The sequence below is a fragment of the Stenella coeruleoalba genome, assembly GCF_951394435.1.
Source record: "Stenella coeruleoalba genome assembly, chromosome: 2".
In the NCBI taxonomy this organism is placed as follows: Eukaryota; Metazoa; Chordata; class Mammalia; order Artiodactyla; family Delphinidae; genus Stenella; species Stenella coeruleoalba.
The window spans coordinates 102,152,964-102,171,315 of NC_137147.1; the positions used below are offsets into that span (position 1 = coordinate 102,152,964).

Here is an 18,352-nt window from a genome sequence, read left to right on the forward strand (position 1 = left end):
GGTTGTTGCTGTGGTTTAAGCTGCTGTGCAGGGAACGGCGCCAATGCTGGCGGGTCAGACTCTGGATGTTGGAAATGTGCCTCAGGAACTGTGGAGTGGAAGGCTGGCAGATGGGGAGAGGAAGTGCTTGGAGCTCAGAAACCCCATGTGGTTCACTGGAGTGAGGGCCAGGGGTGCAGGAGTGGACTAGGCTACTTGGGAGCTTTTCCTTTTGATGATAAATTGGATAGATTGTCATTACCATTTTTTAACAATTCACCTTTATAGCTCAGTGTCACACTTTACATATCTTGCCACTCCAACTGAATGGATATTCAGATGTTCATATCATAACAAAAATTCTAAATGGGAAAATTCCTTCAATAAATATTTTCTTTTATTTACCTATCTAGACCTCAATTTTACTTCTTTACTATAAATTTTTTTTTGTTTTGCTTACACTTCTTAAGGTTGGGATTTTAAAATCAAAAGTCATCTATAAAAGATTACAAAGTCATGAAGACTGAATGTGTCTGCACATACTGTGCTCAGTGAAATTGTTTCAAATGGGAAAAGTTAACAGTCTTCTGCTTTCCTCTCCTCTAGGAAAAATTCCTTTGGTTACCGGAAGAAACGGGAGGAGAAGTTCACAGTGAGTACATCAGGCCTGTGCCACTTTCACAAGATGCTTAAACCTAGCTTACACTAAACAAACCTGAGATTTAATTAAGATGTGAGAAAGAGCTTTTCAAAAGAGATTTTCTCGTAATGTGGTGTCCGCTAGGTGATAATAGACCTTTTTTTGATGCTCTAAAGAGGAGGTGGTGGTGGCTGGTTTCCTGAGGAACTGCTGGCACCTGCGTGTCCTATGCGGCACATAGGTGCACCCAGGAGTGCATCATGCACATATGTGGTCTGTTTACACTTGTCCAGATGAGTGCTTTCTGTGTGGGTGACCAGGTAGTGTACTTTGAAATCACCGGAATCACGAGTTTGGGCAAGCAGAATAAACTTCTCTCACGTAGGAATTAGCTCATCAGTATTTTTCATTCAAAATATTTTACTCTGTATCCACTGTGTAGAAAGCATTGTTGATTTTTGCTGCATGTAACTTAGGGTCAGGACAAACCCAAAATAAGTGATGGGTTTATGTGAGTGGTAAGTACAGGAGACGTGGTTGTGTCTGCTTAGGGTGATTGACCAGCTCCCCCTCTGGGTGGTGCTCTGCAGGGGAGAGCATGGGCGGTGTGCATGTAGACGTGGGCTCTCGTAGAGCTCCACATTCAGGGCCTGGAAAAGGCCTTGAGACGGTTCTTGGTCTGGACCCCAAGCCATTGAGTGTGTACATTCTCATTACTGTTTTTGCCTAGAACTTAGAAAGTGCAAATTGGTAGTAAATGAACACCCTAATTTTACCATGTTGGTCAGTTCAGTCTAGTTTTTGGTGACCCTGTGGTAAGGCAGTTTATATCGGTTGGTTCCAGTTGGAATGCATGAATTCCTGTTACATTTGGACTAACAAGACAGGCATCTGACTATCTCTTCAGGTAATAGTTACCCTGCAGGAATCATTGCCCCTGGTCACTGCATTACCTGCAAAGGTGAAATGTTTTTCTATTGCCATTTCCATTTCATTCTGTTTTGTGTTCCTGATCTGCGTGTTCATACCTGGAACCACTCAGATGCCCACACATGTGGCTCAGGTGTGTGTACTCGACAGTGAGCCCATTGCTGCACTGGGTGTTCTGAACACCTGAGAAGCTTGGGGGCAGGTTGCAGATGTGTGAGCAGGTGGCCTGGCCACGCCCTCGGGACCAGGGGTTGACATTCATGCCTTGCCTTAAGCCATTCAGACCCTAAAAACGTTAAACATTGCCTCTTTTCTTCCTGAAAGTTGATACTTAGTCAATTTTTTCTCAGGTCTTTCTTCCTAGAAACGCTCATCTTCTGAAAAGCTGGGTTCACCTCAGAAACATGCAGATGTTTAAAATAAAGCCTCTAAAAATTGCTTTGAGATGAGCATAACCTAGAGCATGCTGAACTACAGGGCACGCTGTAGCCACACGGTTACCCGTGCAGCCTGGTTCAGAGGGCACACACGCGAGCAAGGTAGGCAGCCCTCAGACACCTACGCCAAGGAGGAGACATGCAGCAGGAGGCCCAAAGGAGAGGTGGGCTGTGCTCAGCGTGGATCCGATTTCATCCTTAACCTGCTCTCACTTGAGCTGTAACAGATCTTCTGTAGATTTTACTTGTGTAGGGATAATCTTCCAGTTGGTATAAGTTTCTGGGAAATCTTGGCCTTTCAAGTTAAGTGAGCCCCACGAGAGCATTGCTTCCAGTCCAAGTAGCCCACCATTCAACTAAAAATGCCTGTGTTCTACCTAATACAAATTCATTTCCCCGTTCTGTTCCTTGTCTGTTTCAGCCAAGGAACTGGATGTTACAGAATGACTCCTACCTAGCAGGTTGACTAAGAGTGTTTCAATAAAAGTATATCACTGCCTTTCTTCTGAGACTCCTGCCTTTCTCTTTGGCTTATAAGTTTTACTTGGGTATTATTTTGCTGAGTTCACTTACTTTCTTGAAGTCAGGGAATGTGATAACAGTCTCATATTAAATACCGTGCTTTTACATACTGATCTAAAAATATAAGGTGTTTTAGTAAGTTAATTTTCAGGTAACTGAAGCCCCCTCCCTTTTAAAAATATAAGGAGTTTCAGTAAGTTAATTTTCAGATAACTGAAGCTCCCTCCCTTTTTTGTTAAACTTTTTTTAATGGAAATCTTTGTGAAATTTTTTACATAAGTTGTACAGAGTTGAGAGAGTGGCTTTTGTTTTCTTTTACTTTCTCTTTTATGACTTAGATCACAGACTCTGCTGCGATAACACAAAACTTGTCTGGAGGTGAATAAGTTTAATGTCGAGACTTAGGCTCTTGTGCATCTGTCACTTTGCTGTGCCCCACTGGTCTCTGTCGGCTGCCGGGGGTCTGGGTGTCGTACACACACAGCTCTTACCGGCGTGTTTGACCGTGGCCGGGAGCAGCCCTGAGGTTTCGTCTTTTCAGCTCTGCTCTCATGGTCGAAGTTGCCTGACAGATGACCTTTGATAGGTGACCAAGTCGGCGGGGTTGGATTGGCCATCCGTTTCTCCAGACAGGTGTGGACCTTCGAAGACTAGGGAGCGAGTGTTTGCATCGCTCACCTGCGGTATTTCTGAGCCCCTCCTACCCAGCCGCCCCAGGGCGACTCCACGGTGTTCTTCTCTTTCAGAGGAGTCAGACTCAGTCTCCAACACCGCCCAGGCCGCCCTCCCCGAGCTTTGAATTAGGCCTCTCCAGCTTCCCCCCACTGCCTGGGGCGGCGGGGCATTTGAAGACGGAGGACTTGTTTGAGAACAGGCTGTCTGGCTTGCTCACAGGATCGTCCAAAGAAAGGGTAAGCTATCGCAAGCCTGATGCTCACTCACCGCTGGCGTCCCGCTCTTTACATGTGTGCTTTTTTCACATGCGGAAGAGGTTTATGAGGATAAGTGATTGCAGAGGCCACATAGGTTTTGAGCGGTAGGGTCAGAGGTGGAGCCCTGCACTGGTGTACTGTACAGACACTCACTCACCCAGAAACTCAGGTTGCATTTTTATTCTTGCTATTCACGATTTGCTTTTATTTTACAAGTCAGCAGAATAAAAAAGAAAAATCTGAATTATACCAGAAGTAACACGTTTTTAATAATCTACATGAATAACCAGAAGCCCAGGGCAACTTTACTGTAATACGGGTGGCTGTCGGCGAGCTCTGTGGTATTCATGCCTCTGCAGCGATTACATCCCGGGAATCAGCAAGTGCTGCAAGAGCCCGGGGGCTCCCCGTGGCCCTGCTGCAGTCGACAAGCAGATCAGGGCAGAGGTGGCCAGAATGCCTCATCCAGCGCCTGCTGAGTTCTCAGCCTGGCGCTCCACCACAGCCACCCACCATGTCTTTCTCCAGTGGGAACCCACCCACCAGCACCCTGTACTGCCCGAAGACCTAAGGAGTCAGAACCCCTGGCCTCTGGGTTGGGGAAGGCACTGCCCTGCAGACCGTGTCCAGACTGTCTACACCTGCAGAGCCCCCACAGGGGTGGGGTCGCCTCTCAGTACCAGGCGGGGTCATGGTGGGATTTATAAAGCCAGGTCTTTAGTTGTCTTCATACTAGTGTGTGGTTACTGCTCCCATTTTTAGCCTTCAAGGTTGAGAGGATTCCAAGACCCTGTATTTTGGAGAGAGAAGCACTTATTAAATGTGACATGTCTTGTGCGTTATTGTCAGTCTTAAATTCTGAGTTATCAGTGCCCCATGGAATGATGTTAGAGACCCTGAGTCCTGGCTTCACCCTGACCTTACTCCCCTTGGGGATGGGCAGGGGAAGAGAACAAGCAGGCCTCCACCCCATTTCAAAAACAGTATTTTGTTGTTGGTTTTTTTTTTAATTTTTACTGTTTTTACATTGTGAGTTTGTGTAAAATTTATTTTGAAGAGAGAATTGCTCCTCTTTTTTTTTTTTTTTTTTTTTTTTTTTTGCGGTATGCGGGCCTCTCACCGTTGTGGCCTCTCCCGTTGAGGAGCACAGGCTCCGGACGCGCAGGCTCAGCGGCCGTGGCTCACACGGGCCCAGGCGCTCCGCGGCATGTGGGAGCTTCCCGGACTGGGGCACGAACCCGTGTCCCCTGCATCGGCAGCCGGACTCTCAACCACTGCGCCACCAGGGAAGCCCGAGAATTGCTACTTTTAAGAAGCCTGAGCCCAATTCTAGGTGGAAGAGACTGTGTCCCTGCTTCTTGGTGAAGTGCTCGGGGGCTCTGCGGGGCCCTGGGAGGCCTCCGACGGGAGGGGGGCGGTCTCGGGCGTGCTCTGGACGTGAGGGAGCTTTTACAAGAAGGAGGCATTTTCCATGCCTGTGTTTCCACCAGCCTTGAGCACAAAATCGTGAGAGGTGGTGGTTCTCAGGGGCCCCATGTCTCCATCACCACCACCCTCGCCCCATGGTGGGGGGCAGTGCTATTCCCTCCATCTCACTCCCTCCAGAACCTCTCACTTCTGAACTTTTTATCTGCTTTGAAAAGTGAGATTTTGAGAAAACACTTGTTTGCAGTTAGTCTCCCTTCCAGTTCTTTATTTGCTCTGCTGCCTTTTTTTTTTGTTAATTAACAGAAGGCTACATGTGTGAGTGGTTACTGCTCATGGGGCTGGCATTCTCCAGGTGTTTGCCTTAAACAGACTAAGCCTCAGTTTCGTTCCCTGTTAAATCAGGAGAGTTAACACACTGCTTTCAGGTGGGAACTGATGTCAGCACCTGCACCCCTCAAGGCACTCAGGTTTATTGGGATGGAGCTGTAACCTTGTTGGTTTTCCCTGTAAAAACGGGTGAGCCGTACTGGATTGTGCTGGGGACTCTACATTCACAGATCACGTGCCAGGCGGTGCTGGGCACTGGGGTGTCAGATGGGTGGAGGTTTCAGTACCTGTTCAGGTGGGAAAGCAGGCTTGCAGGCAATCGTGCTCATGCACAGAGGGAGGCCTCAGATCGGTGAGACGTCTGCCAAGAGGAAGGGGAGACCGGGGGCTGCTTCCTGGCCACAGTGTGTCCAGTTGTACTCCGGGCTGGCCCACCCGTGCTCCCGGGAGGACGGCGAAGCCGGTACCATTGTTGTGTGTTTAAGATCATTGAGAAAGATCTGACGGACGTGCTTCTGTGCAGTGATAAACTGTTTTTGATGGTTTCAGAGCCTGAACGCAGACGCAAGCACGAACACTCTCCCCGCGGTGCCCCCCCGAGAGCCCTCAGTGCCCTGTGCCGTGTCCACAGCCTGTGAGCGTGCCCCCTCCCCTGCCCACCTGCCCGAGTAAGTCCACCTGCACCTGATGCCCGTGCCCCGTGCTGTGCTCACTGTGGGGCTGCCCGTGGGGCCCGGATGTTCACGTGTCTGCCTGGTGGCGTCTTTCCAGGGATCCCAAGGTGGTGGAGAAGCAGAAGGAAACCCCGAGTGTGGACAGACCTCCTCCTACCCTGAGCACGACTGCAAGTAAATCGGTGCAGGTGGACGGCGCCGTCTCGGTATGTCGGGGGCAAGGATGTGGAGGGGCTCCCTGGAGCGGTGGCCGCCTATGTGCACACTGAGCTCGCTTTCTGTGCAGGGTACCCTGGGCATTTGCTAATGATTGTAACTAACCGATCTGGCTGTTCGTTGTCCCTGCAGCCGTGGGTCATCTTGTTCAGGGTCAGTAGAGTGAGGCTGTCGCCTGAGGAGCCACAGCTTCCAGTTCCTATGCCCCTAGGACTTAGGGTGGTCCAAGGGCGGATCAGAGGGACGCCCACCTCCCACCCCGCCCGGGTCCACACAGGCCTACCGCCAGCTCCTCTTCCTCTCTCCTCCCCTGGGTGCTCAGTCCAGCTTTTTAAATTCTGATTTGTGTTGTCCCTAGTTTGATCTTGGGTGGGCCTTTATCGTTTAGATTTGGGAGTTAAACCCTTTATTGTCTGCTAGGTTGAATCTTTAAAGAAAACTTTTTTATAGGTTAAAATTATTTTTTTTTAATTATTTTTAAGTTACAAATGGTTGATGGAGGTGACAGACTTCTAAATGTTCTCATCTGTCATTTAGCCTTCATGCTTCCACTTACCTGAAAACCCTACTTTTTTGTTGTTGTTACCTCTGACTTTCCTGCAACCACACCTCCAGCCCTCTGTAGTTTGCAGTGTGTACAAATGCTTTGCAGAGACAGCTGTTGAAGGTCACCCATAAGTGACAGCCGGACCTCTTCCTGGGTCCAGGAGACCTGCTCTGTGCCGAGGCAGATTGTCTGGCAGGGAGAGCAGATGCTGCTTCTGTGTTTTTCTAGGGTGTCTGCTGTCTGCCGCCTTTCAGGCTCGTATGTGGCTCAGAAGTGATTACAGGCCAGAGGCTGGAAAGAGTTCAGTCGGCACTTTTCATCTCCATGCCTTTTCTAGTTTTAACCATTTTTACAATATATTTCTAGAGTATCTTGGAGGGAAAGTTGTGCTGCAGGGGAACCTCAGTTGTTAAAATGTAGGAATTCTTTATTTAAAATAATTTTGAATGTGGTTACAGTTGAAACCTTTTTTTACGTCTCCCTCAAGTGAACCTTATTTTCGCATGTTGTCATATAATCCCAGAGCTGTGTCTGTTTCCCAGGAATTGCGAAAACCCAGCTACGCAGAGATTTGTCAGAGGACGAATAGAGAGCCACCATCTTCCCCGTTGCAGCCCCAGAAAGAACAAAAGCCAAACACTGTTGGTTGCGGGAAGGAAGAAAAGAAGCTCGCCGAGAGAGAGCCCTCTGCCCCCAAGTCCAGCCCAGGACCACCCAAAGACCAGAGGAGACCGCCAGGCCGCCGGCCCTCTCCCCCAGCCTCGGGGCGGCGTCTGCACAGAGAACAGAGCCCCCCACCCAGGTCCCCTCAGTGAGCGCCGAGGTCTGGGAGGGCTTCAAGGAGCTGAGGTCGCCACAACTAAGCACTGTCCTGCTCGGGATGTGAGTGAGCCGCTGGTTAGGAGCTTGCAGTGTAGATGAGGCCTACAAGGTGCCTGCAAGTTATTTTTCTTCTATGAGTCGGATTTCCCCCCTCTTGAAAAAAATCTATTTTTCAGGATTTAATTAATATAAACCTTATTTTAGGTTGGTGCTTAACTGGAGGTGATGCATAAGTCTGATTTTTTTCAGGATAGAAAATGCATTTATCCTAACAAATTGATATTTTTTATTAAGCCTCCATGTGGCTATGAATGCAAGCTATATATATATATAGTGAGTTTTTCTAAATTAAGCGGAACTATGCTACTTCATTTTTTAAAATAACTGGTTAGCAAGTGTGTATCTCTGAGATGTCCAGACTGCCGGGTGAGGCTGAGGACCGTGGAATTGAGGGCATGAGGCGATGCTGTGAGTGTATCCTGGGGAAGGGACGGGGTCCAATGGCGCCACACGCTGGCCTGGGAGTTGTCCTTTCATTCAGAAGCCTAACAAGTGGTTCTAGCATTTTTTAAGTAGAGCCCATTTTTGGTCCACTGGGCAGAGTAACCCTGCAGAGCACCGAGAGTCCTGATGTCCTGCCAGCAAGTAACCAGCTCCTCACTCCAGTCTCAAGTGGCTGTTATGTAAGATAAACTCAAAGCACATTGTGAATAGAACTTAAATGGAACATAAACTTTGTTGCCCACTGTCATGTTACCACGAAATTGTACCCTGATGTTTTGCTCCCGAGAGCAGGTGGGGAGGACATGGAGCCCGGCTCCCTCGTCTGCCCCAGTCTGCCCCACCTTACCCCTCCTGGGGTGCCTTTCCGAACCTCTGCACACGGCACACAGATCGTGGGAGAAGGTGTTTGTGGTGCCCTCTGGTGTTGGAGGATCCAAGTTCCTCTCTCTTTACCTCCAAGACAGGGTCTGTGATCCCTTCTCTAAGTGCTGCTCTCCAAGAACACGCATGCACTAAAGCTAGCAGTTGATAATAAACATAAATTATTTTGTTTTAAAATGCCTAAATTTTTTCTTTAAGTATTCTAAGCAGCAGACATTAAAATAAGAATATTTCCTGCTAAATGTAACCATACAGTTTATTCCACAAAATGTTATTTAACAAGACTAAGGTTTTTTCTTTTTAAAAAAGAGATTATTTCCATCCAATATTTAAAGACTTGAATTTTATTTAAACTTGAAAATGACTTTGCCTTAACTTTTGTATATGACAGCTTAGAGTTCCTGAGACCGGCCTGTGTTGGCGTGAGTGGGGTCTGCTGTCACGGTGTTACTGGGTAAGCACTGTAGGAAGAGCGAGCAGTCATGTTTGTAATTTACCTGGAAGATCTTACACAGTTGATCTTTTTTCAGACTGTTGAAAAATCCTGTAAATGCAAATAGTCGATACTGTATTAAATATGTGCACTTGGGCGTGTGTGCTTTGCTTGTACAGTTGTAAATAATCAGAACATATTAAAAAGGTACCCTAAAGAGAAAAAGCTGATAAAAATTGATATATTATAAATGTTGCTATTGACCTGGATGTAGATAAACTCAGTGTTGTGGTTTGAATATTATTTTAATTTGTTGAGGTTTTTTCTTTTTCTCTTATACTGGTGTGCTGAACTGATTCTGCCTCTTTGCTGCTGTGAAAGGGAGATGGAAAGTTTTACTAAAATGTTCGAATATTTTCATGCTCTTCTTAAACATATGTAAGTATGTACTAATCACACCTAATGTTGAAAGGGTTTTTGAGGTATAATCTAGAAAGTGGAAACTGGCAGGGTCTTCAAGTGAAAGTAAAAAATAATCTACTTAAAATTACAAATAGCTAATAGGCATGATCTGCCTGCCAGAGGAAAACAAGCCCATCTCCTTCAGAGCAGCGTCTTTATTCAAATACCTAGACACCCACACAGCGCTCCTGTTTGCAAATGCCTGTTAAAAGGAACAGGGGAATTAATTTCTTTGTAGTTTTGAAATTGCTGACTGAAAAAATCAGAAATAATTGACCTCTTACACCCAAACTAATGAGTACTGTAGAAAGAGCTGGAAAGGCCAGCTCTGAGCCCCTGGGATCCCATGACATGGCGGTCTCTGCTGGAGGAGGGAGCGATGCTGTCAGCACCATCCCCGAATCCCAAACCCTGTGCAGCCCAGACACTGGTTTTTAATAGTGGCAGATCCTTTCCCTGGAGGCAGGTGTGGGGGGCCAGCTGTGCTGTCCGCCCTTTGTGTGACCAGGGTGGAGCTGTGCGTGCAGCTGGGATGAAGGTGACCGTGACAGCAGCCGGGCCCAGCCAGGTGGCATGGCCGGCCGGGCACATGAGGCCTATGCTCCCGCAGCCGAGTTAAGACTTCACTCTGATGTGATTTTTATAGCATTTTTTTTAATTAAGCAAGGGCGATATGCCAAAGAGCTATATAATGTCCCCCAACCTCCACCTTTCTGATATTCCTGAGGTTTTCCACTCACAGAAAAGCACAGGGGGTGCACAGTGGGAAGCTGTGGCGCCAGCCCACGGGCAGCCCCACCATGCACAGCTGGTGTCTGGCTTCGTCCGTGTAAAATATAACTCTTTCCTTTCCCCTGGCAGTACCTCAAGGTACAGAGTCAGAGACACAGCATCACAAATGGCATTTTAACTTGGACAATTGTGTGATGATACTTGTCATTTGGAGAGATAAGAATGAGAACCCAGCCCCGTTTCACCAGACATGAATTCAAGAAGAGTCGTTGATTTTTAAGAGTCCGTGTCATCATGTTTCTGATCAGGCCCTCTTGTAACTGCATCACTGGTTGTCACTAGTGGTGGCAAGAAACCTGTCAAGTTGCCACGTGGTCAGGGCCACCACGGTGCCGTGTGGAGGCCAGTCTGGGGCCTCGCGGGCCTCGGGGGCAGGTACAACCCGTGTCTGCATCTGCGTCCGCGGGGAGCGGCGGACAATCGGCCTGAAGGAGCGGCCACGGCACCAGCTCGCAGGAGGGCAGTGACGCGGACGCCTCGCCAGGGCTTTTGTTTCTGTTCTATTTCTTTTCATTAAGACTGGAATCAAGCTTATGTGTAAACTATTGGTAATTTAAGTTTCCTTTGTGTCATTCAGTGTAAAACTGTCTAATTTGAAAAAATGTAGGTTATGAAAAATAAAGATTTAGGCACTGTTTGGGTTTTCTTTTCATTTTTTTTTAATTAAAATTTTCTTCAAGAATGCACCTTTTTAAAAAATAGTATTTTGTTTGAACCCATCTGTGTCGTGAGAATGAAATGCGGGTTCCGTCCACCCATGTTCGGATCGTAGCCCGAGTCGTCGCAGCAGGGGCACCATGCCCAGCAGCTCAGTTGTGGGCCTCCAGGGTTGGCCCTCAAGCCAGTGTTCGTGAGGGCACATTTTGTTAAATTTGAGGTTTACCACAGAAATAAGTATCCCTGTGTCGGGCTCTTGTTTCTCGTGTTAAATGGCAACGTCTCAGGAGACATCCCCATAAAGTCACCTGGGGTGGAGGTGGGGCCATCGTGTTCAGATCCTAAGTGAGCCTCAGAAACGGTGATGGACTTCACCCTAAATCAGGGTGACGCCAGCAGCGGTGGTTGGGCCTCCAGCATGTGTTACGTGTGATGGCTGGTCTGCCAGCTGGTGACTGACCTGCGCACCCCCTCCCCCGTGTTTCTACTTGGTTATCCTTCCCTTGTTGATGTGGGCTTCTTTGTCTCTGGCTGTTCATTCTTTGTTACGTGTTGCAGATATTTCCTCTCAATCCCTACCAGCTGTCTAAACTCTATTTAGAGTAGCTTTTATCTTACAGTTTTTAATTATGTAGTAAAATTGACCCATCTTCTCCTTTATGGTTGAGTGTCTTGGTCTTGTTTATGAAGTCTCCCTACTCCAGAGCCATGAAGACAATCTCCCTTGATGAATACATGTGTCTTCAGCCCATGTGGAATTGATTGATGTGTGTGTGTGTGTGTGTGTGTGTGGAAACTTGCCTATTGAGTAGCTCATTACTCCTCCACTGATCCGTGTGCCACTCTTGTTACTTGGTGTTCCCTCCCACCTGCACAGGCAGCTTTTTCTAGCCTCTCTAGTCTGTGCCTCTGGGCTCATTTCTCTGCGGACACCGTGGAATTCCACTCACCCACCATTCTGCCTTCCTAGGAATTTCCTTCGTAGGACTCATCACAAAAATAATTCGATGTGCTCCCTGAAGGTGGGAATCAAGCCCGTCTCTGTCACCCTTGTATCCCCTTGGTCTCAGTACACTGTCTGCAACATAGTAGAAGCTCAATAAATACCTGTAAAGTTGATGAAGTATCTGCTGACTATGTGTTCTCCATGCACAGCCCTGGCATAGGAAATTGGGGGAGAAATGGGGTGATGTGTTGATTTGCCTTTTCCAGATAACTCTTCGCAAACTCAGTGGCTTGAAATGACAAGTCATACATCGGGACTGGCAGATGTACGCCCAGCTTGGCAGCTCTGCCAGCCCTCGACCCCTCTTGCTCCCAGGTGCGCGTCAGCCGCTCTGGGCCTGGCCAGGGACATACAGCTCGTGGCCATGTGTGTCGTCCGCGGGCCAGCCGAGGCGTGTTCTCTTGTGGCCGTGGAGTGGCACAGAGCTGAACCCCGAAGGACCCCAGATGTTTGCACCTCCCCCTCCACCAAGAAGTTGCAGTCGTTGCATTCCGTTCCTTGGCATGTGCATGTTTTTTTTACTAACGTTAAAGCCCTCTGTTTATCTAAATCACTGGGTAAAACCAGCAGTCAGAGGAGCACCCCCAGCACCGAGGCAGCTGGGCCTGGCGGGCCACTAGCGCTTCCTGATCCGGATGAAGTGCTGGGCCACCTAGATTGAGGTGTGGGGGGCTCTTCCCCTTTACATACTGTGTTCCCAGTTCACCATGGGTGGTGGGTGGGGGAGATATGAGAAAGACGGTACTGCAGGAAGGTTTGGGGGTCTTAACAAGACTTCCCACAGTTCTCAGAGCTCGAGCGCCGTGGAGCGTGGCCAGCGTGGGTGCCCAGCTCAGTGGGCCTGGTCCGTGTCTTCCATGTCGGGGCTATGCCATCTGTGGGTCCCACTGAAGCTGAGGGAAAGGATGGTCAGCAGGACCCACTAGGTTCAGGATGGTGTTACGGAGGAGGCCGTCTGGTACCGACCAGGGGAAGGGCTGTCATGGCAGGGGAGCCATGGGGCAGGGACGCAGCCATGGGCTGGATCCCCTGCGAGACCAGGGTCCACTGTGGTCAGACAACACGCGCTGTGTGATCAGTCCACTTACGTGTTAGGGCTTGTCTGTGACCCTGGATGTGGTCACCCTGGTGACTGTTCCACGGGTGCTTGAAAAGAACATGCACCAGATGCAGAGCTTGCTTGAGTGTGTAACGTGGGCCCAATCCTGGAGGGCGAGGTGCCGTCAAGTCCACACCCCGGCTGACATTCTGCCTGGTTCTCTGAGTCACATCCCTAACGAAAGTGACAGATTTGTCTTCCTGTGTTTCACTGTTTCTCATTCCCCTCAGTTTTTGCTTCATGTATTTTGAAGCTGTGTTGGGTGCCTGCACTCTTAGGATGGCTGTGTCTTCTTGGGGGTGTATCCTTTAATGTCAGTAATCTCCGTCTTGGTCCCCAGTAACTGTCTTTGCCCTCAGGTTCTCCTGTATCTGACATTAATATACCCATTCCTGCTTTTCTTTTCCTTTATGTTTGGAGATGCACCTTTTCGCATCTTTACTTTCAACCTGCCTCTGCCGTCATATTTAGAGCGAGTCCCTTGTAAGCAGCATATAGTTGGGTCTTGTTCTCCAATCCACTCGGCCAATCTCTCTCTGCTCACTAGTGTGTGCAGACCATTTACACGTAAAGTAACTATTGACTGGCCTACGCCGGCCAGTTTGTTTATTTTCCACTTGCTCCCTCTGTTTCTTTCTTTCTTGCCTTCCTGGGAGTTATAATTTGCTGATTCTTAACTCCCAGATCAGGAATTATTGTAAAAAAGACATTCTATGCCTGAAGATGTGTTTGCCAGAGTGGGCTCTGCAGGAGGTCAGTCTCTCCTCCAGGGAATCCTCTCCTTACAGATAACTTGAGCGAGTTATGTAGTGTTGCTAAGCCTGGACCTTTTATTTTTTAGTGGGACTCGCACAGTGCCTACCTCCTCTGGTTGTTATGAAGACACAGCGAACATTGAAAGTGCCACCCCCTGCACCTGAACGCATGCCCTGCGCAGCCAGGGCCCAGGAGTTTGAGAAACTGTCCCTCCTCCGTTCTCAGAGGCTTGGGTGGTATGATTCCCAAGTCTGGGTACTGGCATGTCCCCCTGTTGGCTAAACGAGAGAGGGCATACCACACCCCTGGCCATGGAGATTGGCTTAGGGTGGACGTGTGACCAAGTGCAGGTGAGTGAGACCCTAGGAACTCCTGTGATAACCTGAAATTCCTCCTCTGCCTCTGGGTGCTCTGGGCTGAGGACGTGATGAGGGAGCTGGCGGGAGGACGATGCACGAGGGGGAGCGGAGCCTGGAGGACCCGTATCCTTGACATCACCCTCTTCTGCCACATCGGGGTCAGTGTCTTCCTTGGACAGAGAGCAAGAATGCTGTGGGCAGACCCATTAGCATCTGGAGGGATGTGTGGCCTTTAGGAATAATGTCAAAGCTGCCAGTAAATTTCACGTCTCAGCCAGAGCTGGGACCCATTACTATTCTTGACCCAGTGACTATCAAGGGAAATGGGCTTCCAGACCAGTTAGGTCACCCTTGGGGCTCTGGGGTGGGGCCCTGGACACACCCAAACTCTGTTAGGAAAGACGGAGTGGCAGCCAGCTGCACCCACTGTTGACCCTGGAATGTACCCCAACCCCACTGCCCCTCAGACTCCAGGCTTGTGGCGGGGAGTCAATATCCGAATTCAGTCAACATCTCAGACTTGATATGCCCAAAGTAGGTCCAAAATAGGGCCCTTGTTACCTCCACAAAACACCATCTCAACTGGTACCACCATCCACCCAGTTACTCCAGTCAGAAACGTGAGCCACGCTCCGTCCCCCATTTTCTCTCTCCCAGATCTAACCCATCAACGATGCTGCCAGCCCTGCCTCCACGTGCTCCCCAGCCCTTGCGCGCCCTGTCCAGCCACAGTTCTCTCTTACCAGGGCCTCGTAGGGGGCCTCCTCTGGTCCCCCATGCCCAGCTCTGGAGCCTTTCGTGGTTCCCTGGCTCAGAACCCCGTGATGGTTCCTCGGGAGGCCGAATAAAGCCCGAGCACCAGTGTGGCCTCCAGGCCCCTCTCCAGGCGCTGTCCACCCCACCTGAGCACACCAGCCACTCCGCACACCCGGCTCGCACTCAGCATCTCCTGCGCTGGGAATCTCTTCCTCGTTTTTCCCAAGCTTCAGTTCAGATCTTGACCCCTCGCAGGGCATATGCTGAGCACCCTCTCCGATACCCCCACCCGGGGCCCCCTCTTATCTGGTCCCTCTTATTTTATTCCTATTCCCGTCTTTGGCGCCAATTCTTCAGACCTTGTCCGCGTCTACACCTCTGTCTCCGCAGGGCCGGGAGCACCGCCGGGCCCTGGAGGGATGGATCACAAACCCACTCACGTGTTGACTCAGCAGCCACGTAAGAAGACCTGCTTTGTCCCAATCACTGTCACCCACGGGGCCCCCCAGACCTCTCCCTCTAACTGCCCGCTCGCCGGCACAGCTGCGGTTCGCATTTCTGTGAAACCCTCAATGCTTACATTTCAGATTTTTACTCTTTTTTTGCTTTTTGGTCCTGTACTGCGGAGCCCGCAGACCTGGGACGGGGTCGGAGTTTCGGAGATTGCAGGGGTGACCAAGGTGGGAACGCGCCCCGCGGGGACCCCCAGACACACCCCCGCCAAGTCTCCCGTAAGGAATCTTGTGGGCGCTTCAGTCGCGCGTCCAGAGCATCCTGGGCAGAGGGAGGAGGGGGAGCCCCGCCGCGGCCACGAGCTTTGGGGGCGCTCTTGGCCTCTGCGCACAGGAGCCGAGGTCACAGTCCTGGGACCCGGAGACCTGACCTCTTGGGACCTCCTCGGGCCGGACACCAGCCTGCGGGGTCGCCCCTGGAAGGTGGACCAGCCGGGGCGCTAGCCTCTGCGGACCCAGCCCGCGCCGCGCGTGTCGGCGGGGGCCTCTGGGCGGGTCCGGATAGTGCTGCGGCGCAGGTGCGGAGGCGTGGGGGAGAGACTGGGGCGGGGCCCGCAGGTGCCCTCGCCTCCCGGAGGCGGTGTCGGCGTCTGGAGGAGTCATGCGGTGTGTGGGGGGCGGAGGCGTGGGGGGGAGGGGCGAGTCCTCCCCGAGAGGAGCGGGGATCCCGGTGCCGTGAGTGTCGCGCACGGGTCGCCTCCTTCCTCCCCCGGGGCCCCTTGTCTGCGGCGGCACCCGAGGTCCTGAAACAAAATGGGCTCCGCCCGGCTGGCTGGGCGCTCGCGGCTCGACACAAAGGGCACCTTTGAAGCCCCTTTCGGGTCAGAGCCCCTAGACCGGAGTCAGGGTCGGGGTGGGGGCACTTGTGCAGACGGGGCACCTGAGCAGGATCTGGGCGCCTCTGTCCGCGCCCCCCAGGATGGACACCTCGGAGCAGTGCTCGCGCCTCCGCGGCTGCGCCCCGGGAGTATGTGGGTATGTGTCGGTGAGAGTGTGTGTGAAGGAGGCAGGGGGAGGCGGCTTCTCTCGGCCTTTTCTACAGACCCTGCCCAGGCTTTTCGCCAGCTCCATAGGCCCAGCTCAGAGCCCCAGTGGAAGTGCCACGTGAGCCCCCCCCGTGTTGTTTTTTGTGTGTTTGTGTGTGGAGTGGATGTGAACATTTATTTCTTCCGGTTCTGGAGGCTGGACGTCCAAGATCAAGGTGCCGGCGGATTCAGTGTCTGGTGAGGACCCTCTTCCTGGTTCACAGACGGGGTCTTCCTGCTGTGTCATCACCTGGAGGAAGGGCTGGGAGCAGCCCCTGTAGGCCTTGACACCAGAGGCCCCCACCAGATGGGGGTGGGAGAGGCGTTGACAACCGCAAGCCCCAGGCCTGAGCTGCAGCCTTCGCTCCTGTGGACCCTGAGTCTGTCTGTGTTCTGGGTTCCGACCCTCTGCTGGATGGACCCACTGCAAATACTTCTCCGGCTGTCATCTGCCTTTTCAATCCTGGGTCTCTAAGAGTAGAACTTTGCCAAACCCAAGATCACAAAGATTTCCTCCATGTTTTTCCTGAAAGTTCTACAGTGTTAGGTCTGTGACCCACTGTTTTTACTTTTTGCATAAGGTGTGAGTATGCAGTGGGTACTCCTGTGGACCCAGCATCAGTTCTTAAAAACATCTTTTTCGGGGTTTCTTTGGCACCTTTGTTGAAAGTCTGCTGTTGGGGTCTGTTTGGATCTGTTATGGACCGTTTGCGTCCCGTGGGTCCATATTTCCATCTTCACGCCCTCTCGTTTACCATAGCTTTGAAACACATCTTGGAATCAGGTAGTGTTCGTCCTCCAACGGCATCCTTCATTTCCAAGGTTATTTCGGCTATTTGAGGCTCTTTGTATCTCCATGTAAATTTTAGGACCAGCTTGTCACTTTCTACAGAAAGCCTTGCTGGGATTTTGATTGGGATTCTGTTGGAGCTGTCAATCTCAACCATGTCAGGTCTCCTGACCCTTTACTGAATTCTTCTTGACTTCCCTCAGCGATGCTTTGTAACTATGATGCACAGGTCCTGCACGTCTCTCGTTAAGTTTCTCTCTCTATATTTCCTATTTCGATGCTATTGTAAATGGTATTTTTCCAGTTTCTTATTGTTCGTCGATAGCACACAAAACTACAACTACTACATATTTTCCTTCGACTGTTAGAGATGATTCAAAGCCTAGCCCCACTACTTCCTGTCGCCCATTTTGACACTTGGGACAAATGTAATCTCGCTGAGCCCTTATGAATCTGTCTTTGAACTGAACATAAGTGGCCACCCCTGCCCAGTTTACAGAATCAAATAAGCCCCCTGAAGAATGGACATGTCCCCAGAGACTGAGGGATTAAGTTGTGCACACACACAGCTGCGGACGCCGCCCTGCCGTGAGCAGCCTGCCCGCAGCCCTCTCCTGTATCCCTCAGGAGCCTCCCCCTCAGCCCAGCTCAGGGATTTGAATATTAAAAATATTCAACAACACTGTTTAAAGTCTGAATAATGTGGCTTTCCCCAGTTTTCCCTCAGACTCATCCACTTTGAGGGAATGAAAGTGGAGCCAAATGAGAGCCAGCGCGGCCAAGCAGAAACACCAAAGAGAAACCAGTTTTAGCTCAGTTTTTGAACATCTAGGTCCCACCATCTCCTCCCATCCCAGCCCCATCGCATCCCATTTGTGTGTTTCTCTGGAGTGTGTTGACACACCAGAAATCCGTGAAAACACAGGCTGCCACTGTGCAGAGACCCCGCTCAACAGAGCGGCCTGGAGGCCAGGCTTTGGTGCGGCTCCCTCAACAGTAACCATGAAAAGAAACAGAGAGGTTTTTAGACTTTTAAAATGAAGTTTCAAATATGTAAAACATACTTTTACTTTTTCATACATATTCCGGGTGTGGATGGGCCACACCTGCCTTCCAAGGGCCGCCCACAGGCTCCTGCCCAGCCAGCTTGAGGACCACTCATGTTTCCTCCCCCTGGGTAGGGCTGCAGAGGCCAGGCTCAGCCCAGCCCACAGCCAGCCAGCCTTGTGGAGTCAGCCAGCACCTGCTGGAGCACAGGCTCCTGGGCCTCACCCCGGAGGTCTGGCGCCACCAAACACAGGAATCCAGGTTTGTTGTTGTTTAGCGTGGTAGGTGTTGCCCACGGTAGGTGTGTCCCCACCGAATT

General features: G+C 50.6%; 1 protein-coding gene across 1 annotated transcript in view; it reads left to right on the forward strand.

The window, feature by feature from the left end:
- LARP4B (La ribonucleoprotein 4B) overlaps window positions 1-10,663 on the forward strand; it is a 59,196-nt gene extending 48,533 nt beyond the window's left edge. Inside the window, exons 13-17 of the mRNA XM_079915146.1 lie at window positions 586-631; window positions 3,255-3,419; window positions 5,745-5,863; window positions 5,967-6,075; window positions 7,175-10,663. Of these exons, the coding sequence (XP_079771272.1) occupies window positions 586-631; window positions 3,255-3,419; window positions 5,745-5,863; window positions 5,967-6,075; window positions 7,175-7,447 (712 nt within the window). The 3' untranslated portion in view covers window positions 7,448-10,663. The remainder of the gene's footprint in view (window positions 1-585; window positions 632-3,254; window positions 3,420-5,744; window positions 5,864-5,966; window positions 6,076-7,174) is intronic.
- Window positions 10,664-18,352: the final 7,689 nt, after the last annotated feature.